This window comes from Gossypium hirsutum, chromosome A06 (assembly GCF_007990345.1).
Source record: "Gossypium hirsutum isolate 1008001.06 chromosome A06, Gossypium_hirsutum_v2.1, whole genome shotgun sequence".
NCBI classification, from domain to species: Eukaryota; Viridiplantae; Streptophyta; class Magnoliopsida; order Malvales; family Malvaceae; genus Gossypium; species Gossypium hirsutum.
In genome coordinates, this window is record NC_053429.1 from 49,701,268 (window position 1) to 49,708,136 (window position 6,869).

At 35.2% G+C, this 6,869-nt stretch overlaps 1 protein-coding gene across 1 annotated transcript; it reads right to left on the minus strand.

Annotated features, from left to right (window-relative positions):
• Nucleotides 1-1,131: 1,131 nt before the first annotated feature.
• Nucleotides 1,132-6,531, minus strand: LOC121230606 (uncharacterized protein At2g24330). Its single transcript, XM_041115588.1, has 6 exons — nucleotides 5,661-6,531; nucleotides 5,278-5,545; nucleotides 4,686-4,830; nucleotides 2,884-2,993; nucleotides 1,850-2,276; nucleotides 1,132-1,706 (listed from the first exon to the last, which is right to left on the minus strand). The coding sequence occupies exons 2-6, from the start codon at nucleotides 5,530-5,532 to the stop codon at nucleotides 1,468-1,470; spliced, it is 1,176 nt and encodes a 391-aa protein (XP_040971522.1). The 5' UTR covers nucleotides 5,533-5,545; nucleotides 5,661-6,531; the 3' UTR covers nucleotides 1,132-1,467.
• Nucleotides 6,532-6,869: the final 338 nt, after the last annotated feature.

Genomic DNA, 6,869 nt, shown 5'->3' on the forward strand with positions numbered 1-6,869 from the left:
TTGATTAAATGTTATCTTATTCAACCTTGTTTTTATTGTTTAATCTTGGGGTTCGAATGTTTTTTAACACGGAAGTGTTATTGCATTCACTAACACTGGAAAGTACAGTGACAATTTGAGCCAACAAGCATTACAACGGAAGTTGAGTGAGGATTAGAGGAATTTAGTCCACTTGCTCCTAATAGTGCCATATTGCCATCATCGGAAGGTGAGGTTAGTACGCATGTTTAAGTCTCGAATTAAATAGAGGAGTGACACTGGATAAGATATACATTGAACTTTATTGCTTCGACAACCACCTATCTCTTTATACCTTGTGAGCACTTAGTATTCTGCTGAAGATTCATGTTGGGGATCCTAGTTTATCATTATCATAGTTTATTTTATTGTTCTCAAGTTATTGCATCGACAACTATCCTCACAATTTATCTCGTTTATATCCAATTATTGCACTGACATTAATAGACAAAAGACTACCATTCTTGTAGGATTGATATCCGATAGACTCCCATCTGCCTATCATACTTGCAATGACAGTGTACGCTGTGACGTAAACAGCCAATCATCCACCCAATTAAACACAAGCAACAATCAACTAGACATTGTTGACTTGGAAAACTTCACGACTTGAATTTTAAGTTTTTAACATCGGATATTTATTTCATGTACTTAAAATATATAAATATTTGGAAATTTAAATATTATATTTTGATATTTTTAATTATATAATAATATTTAATTTTAATTAATTTATAAAGCAAATGGAATTCAAATTTATGTTTGAATTCATGTTTTCAGAACATTTTACTTTGAAAAATTGGCCTTTTCTAGACAACATTATATAAAGACATACGTTAAAAAGTCATACATAATTGTGTGAAGAGGGCCTTATTTTATTGTATTTTTTTGGAAAAAGAACCCTATTTTTGTGCAGTTTTGTGTGCAATTATGCATATACATAATATTAAAGAATTCACATAGCAGCTAAAGTTATTAGCATTAAAACGTAAATTGGTAGCAAAAGCATTATAAGCAACAAAGAGAAGGTAAAGGAAAAGGAAATTTGTAATTTAACAAGACTTTCTAGATGACAGCTAAAAACAACAAAACCAAAGGTATTGAGCAATAATCTAGAAAAAGGGGAAAAAAGAGGGATTACCTGACATGGAAAAATGGGTACAGGATAGCATTTTCTCCTTGATGGAAAAAAAGGGTATCAATGTACATATAAATATTGGTATCATCGTAATTTCTCCATAAGATATAATCTCAATAATGTTTTAGTCACACAACCCAACCCAACACATCACAACCAAACCAACACCACTGGCAAATCCAGACAGACAGAGATCCATCTTAATCTTATACTCACAGATGAAATGAGATCCAAGGCCAACCAGAACCAGCACTTCACAAAATAGATTATCTCTGATCTCACTCAATAAACACTCCTTGATATTATGCATTTTATCCAACTACTTTTTCAGTTACTTCCTTAATCTCATGACCAGCAGCTCTGGCAGCCACAGGGCTGCTGCTCTCACTCACATCACCAGTGGCATCACCACTTCCTTCTGATTTCACTGCCTTCATACTAGGGGAGCTTGACTTAGAAACATGCTCTTCCATTTGTTTTGGCCTGTTCAGGGCTTGGCAGTGTGGGCAGTAATACGTTATGTATGGGAAATCCTCCTTCCTGGCAAGTCCTGTATAACACAAGCTTGAAGTTTAATACTCTTCAGCAATAACACTACGGCTCTGCAGTGTCAATGTGTGCAGTTGTGTCAAATCTGGAGATGATTCATAATTCTTTAGTGGATACTATAGCTGCAAAAGTAATTCTACTAACCATTGTGCATATGGCAGTTGCCACATATGAGAGCATAAGACTGTGTTGGATCTTCACCCACAAGCAAGGCAGCGATTCGAGCAAGCCATCCCCCATCATGTGAGGCTGGTCCCTGTGGATAGTGATGATCAACTACAACCAGTTGACCATGCTCAGAAGCTCGAGGACCCTCCATCCCTGCAGAATGAGGTATTTCTTCATCAGAATGAAGCAATGGAGTGCTTCCTGCACTACTGGATCTAGTGTGTAGTTGCTTTCGTTTCCGAATTCCACTTGATGGCACTACCTCAACATCATGGCTCTTCCCCCCTGGCACATTATACTCAGATTCATCTCCAACATAGACCTTCAAACCTGAATCTGCTCCCAACTTAGATGCCAGGACAGTTGCAGCAGCAGCCTTTGCTGCTGGATCAGGATCATATCTCTACATCAAAGTGCTTCATATAAGTTTGGTTTCCATATCAGTTCATTCATTAAAAAAGAAACACTCCAGGACTTAGCTCATACGCATAAATAAACAAAACCTAAAAGCTCACTGTCTTCATTCAATTTTCAATAATGAGAAAAGCAGAAATGTTAATTTATTGCCTTACATTCTATTTCTATTCAATGGCATAAGACACTTTATAACAGGCTTTTAAAAGTGCCAACTTTTTAAAGATGTTTTGTCAAAGCATTTATAACTTTTGCAATGTTCTGTGCATCGCATTTGTGCAATAAATTATCCCAAATGGCTTCTGCAGGTAATTCTATCAATGTTTTCCTTTCTTATTCGTTCAAAATAAAACAAGGCTCTAACTGATACCTTTTCTGTAATTAAATAACTCATCTTCTAACTATTGAGATGGTGGCATACACCACTAGGAAAACATTAAAAGAGAACAAGTACTTGTTGCAACAACATGTATCAGGCAGGTTCATATATCATATTTTCCCTTTCATAGCATTAAAAACAGAAGACAGTTCAAGCAGAATTCAAGCAAAGGACTGAAGGAAAATAGATGAAACCAAATGCTGGTTTTCCATATTACCTGAATAAGCTGTTGTGTAGTGTAATAATTTGTCTTCTCCTTAAGTTCATCAATTTTTTCTTGCCTTTCAGCTCGAAGTCTTTCTAGAGTTTTCTGGTCCCTGCGATCACCTATAAAATTGCAATAAAATAACAAGATTATTCATAATTAAAAACCCACAATGGTTGAATCTTGATTTATCAAAATCATATTATATCTTTTCAACGCAGTTCGTATGGTTATCACTTAAAGGCCATGCAGCCTTACTTCCATGGTATACAAATAACAAAAATATAATCATAAAGCAAAAAAAGAAATATGTAAAAGACGGAGACTGTTTTAAATAGAAGAACTACGGATTGCCACTTATGCTGTTTGCATTTAAATCAAAGAATCGTTTGCCTAACATGACAAGATAGGTGACAGAATAAAGAACGGTCCTGCTACCTAATGAGAGCATGAGTGAGACCTTCATAATCAAAAGATATATGCAACAATGAAATAGTGCATTTGGAAACAACAAAGTAGATAATGATTCAACAATAAACAAAGCGTACGAATTCATGACACCAATTACATGGAAGTGCACTATGAGAATTCTGGATAGAATCTTAGTGTGTGTATATATATAAACTATGATGTAAAAACAGGTGAATAGAGCAAAGACAACAGACTGGAACTACCAAACTACAACTGATTAAAACAAGTAAGAAGAAATTATAAGAAAAAATTCAGTTGCATTTTACTTTGAAGTACATACAATAACCAGGCTATGCAGTATAAAATTTACATTTAAGGTCTCTTCAAGACTAGATTTAGGCTTCTTTTTGGGTGTTCTGCATGCCTGCCATCCCACCACAGTTGGAATCTACAGACTTGGATTGTTAACTCAAAAAGGTTGAATAATTTACATGTTAAGATTTAAGTATTCAAACTTGTAAATAATGTTCTTGTTTCACACAATTGCTCCTTTTTTTTCTTTTTGGCGTTGTCCCTTTCTAATAATAGTAACTAACAAGCAGAAGTATAAAAGAAAAGCAGGAACATTGACCAGGAAATCTAGGAAGAGAAGAAGATGGAAAGAAAATAAGTGTAAGAGTGGAGGATAAAGAAAAGGAAATCAAAAGGCATAAAAAGCGTACAGAACACTTGTCCAATGGCATTGTTCTATTTAAGTTAAAAAGGTATTTCAACAAATGAACATATCATCTTCCGGTTTCAAAGCGCCAACTGAATCAATCCAAAATCATTTTCAGTTTTAGGCTCCTCAAGTTATACGTTGAATCAAATGTTTAGTTTAGGAAGACATTTCATGCTAATAATAATTGAATCTTTAACTTCTATCAGATATATCTCACGGTTCAAAGAAATTAAAACCTCCCAAAGGGCAAGCCTCATACATAAATTAATATGATAACAACTATGGGTAAAAATATGCTTAAAAAAATGTTAAGATTCGCCTCCAAAAGCATTAAAGCCATTTCCAGCATGCAGTCTCAAGCATGGAAACATCATACAAATCACTAACTTTCGAGTAAGAAAAGACTATCCTTGGCAATATTAAACCAGATAAAAGCAACATAATTCACAATATAATATCAGCCACCAAAGTATTGTCAGGGGTGGGGGGATAATCCTCGTATTTTTTTTATTTTGGCACATAGTTAGCCCATGCTCAGAAACCCATATTTCAGGATTCACCCCAGATGTAAATATCAACAGCTGCTACCATTTAATGACATAAACAACAAAAAGATACATTGGAGCCTTGATCTTTAGTAACAGCAGGAAAATTGTGTAAGATATTGAACCGAGTTACTTACACATCCTTGTGAAGCTTACAAATGCAGAATAAGCAACAGACGAAAAAGCAGGCAAAAGGAACATTGGCAAAACTCGAAATGCCCTCATCTTCCAGTTCAAGTCCACAGATCTTGTTGTCATGATGGCATAAGAAACTGCAACAACCTGTAAATTGATAAGAAAATTCTCATGAGGACCCATCCGGAAGCAAGTTCTTTGACAAGGTAGAAAGCTATTCAAAGTATATGCCGTTTTATTTTTGCCCTTAAAAAAGGCCATTTTGGCAGCACTTATTTCCGGAAGGTGTTGATAGAATAATGGTTGGATTCAGACGTAAATATAAGATGCACAAATGAACCATGGATGGAAAAGATTAAAGTTTGTAAGGCAATATATACAAAAAGGTTGGACGCAGAGTATGAGAATCACCAATTACATCTAGCATGAGCTTTTCCCAATGACGAAGAGCAACAGCATGCACATGAAAATGAAATAGAATAGTAAAATTACGTTCCCATAGAAAATTGATTTTCAAAACTAGTAATACTGCTACTACTGTGAGGGTTGCAGATTGACAGAGAGATAGAGTGAGGATGGTAAGGGACGGGGTACCTCCAAAATGACAGAAAAGGCAATGAGATTCCGAATCATTCTCCTCCAGGTCTGGGATCTTCTTTTCATTCTCGAGAGGACAGCGGCCTCTTCCTTGGAAATGTGTTCAAGCCTCTTCTCGAAATCGTCCCCGTGAATCCTAAAGATTGCATTCCAAATGCGGGAGAGAAGTCCCTTGCCTTTCTTCTTTACCACCGGCAGCGGGGGACTGGATTCTTTGGTTTCACCGTCTGGAATGCCTTTGTCCTCCGCCATGACTCACTGTTGACTTCTCAAACACAAATAAAACTATTTCAAACACGTATCGAAATAAGTTGAGAGAATATGGAGGGTCATTTCATTTCCGATTCAGCATGTAGGGATTGGAAATAAGGAGGAAATACCTGGAAAGTCTCTTCTCTTCTCTGCTCTGCTCTCCTTGTTTTCTTATTATTATATTAATGAGATATAAATATGATACAATAAAATCTATGATTGAGATCAAAGTTGCAGATCTGATCTTCTTCTTCTTCTTCTTCTTCTTCTAATTTAATCGGTGTTGGATGATAGCAAAACAATTATGGTTTTTGTTGAAAAAAGAAAAAACGCGGATTTCAGAGTCTCCTTTTTTAACTTCACGATACCTAAACTCTACCTCCAAGTAATCAGCCATCTTCATCTATTTATTTTACTATTACTCTTCTCTAACCTCTATTTCTTCTAGATAATTTTTATTTCTGTTTCTGTATTACGATTTTGATTTTTTTTTTTACATTCTGGATTATGTTGGTGAATTTAACAAATAATTCTACTGTGTATTTTAGTGGTATGTATGGAAAAATATTAGCTGACATTGAAATCCATGATTGTTTGGTATATAAGTAATCAATCACAAATTCACTCAAATAAATATTTGAAATTTTTAATTAAAATATAATAATAAAAGAAATGTTTTGTTTTTGAAATATTGATGTAGAGGGGAGGAGCTCCAAGATACTTGCAGTAAAACTGTAAAAGAATAATTTATGGTCTAGATGAAAACATGAACCACTAGCCCCCATGGATCTAACATCGGAATCCGGTCAATTCTTAAGTACATAGCCAGCCGAAAATATGAAAGGAAAGGTGATGCGGGATAAATTAAATTGTAACTAGAAGCATTTAAGGAGGTAGCCGAGTCACCATGTTGTAGTTTGAGTTAAAAGAGAGAGGATAAAGGTAAGGTGGAGGGAGAAGGTTGACACAACCGAGTATCTAGAGTTAAACCACACCCCCCCCCCTTTTTTTTTAGAGTGGAAGCTATATACATCGACATGTGTCTTTGTTAGTGACTTTACTTCTAGGTGTGCTATTGATGTTGATTGACCTATGTGTCATTTCGTGGGTCTTTAGAGTCTCATAATAATGAGTCAACGGACTTATAAGTGGTGTGTGAGACATGATGATGTCTTTTCTTTTAATAAGATAATAGGCTTTAAAGAGATAAATAATTAGTGAGGTCTCCACTTGAGTGAAATGGAGCAGGGTGAAGTGTATAACAATTGCACTCCTTAAGTTAAAGGTGAAAGTTGTAAAGTGACATTCCTTAAAAACTAGAAAGTTTTTTTTTTATC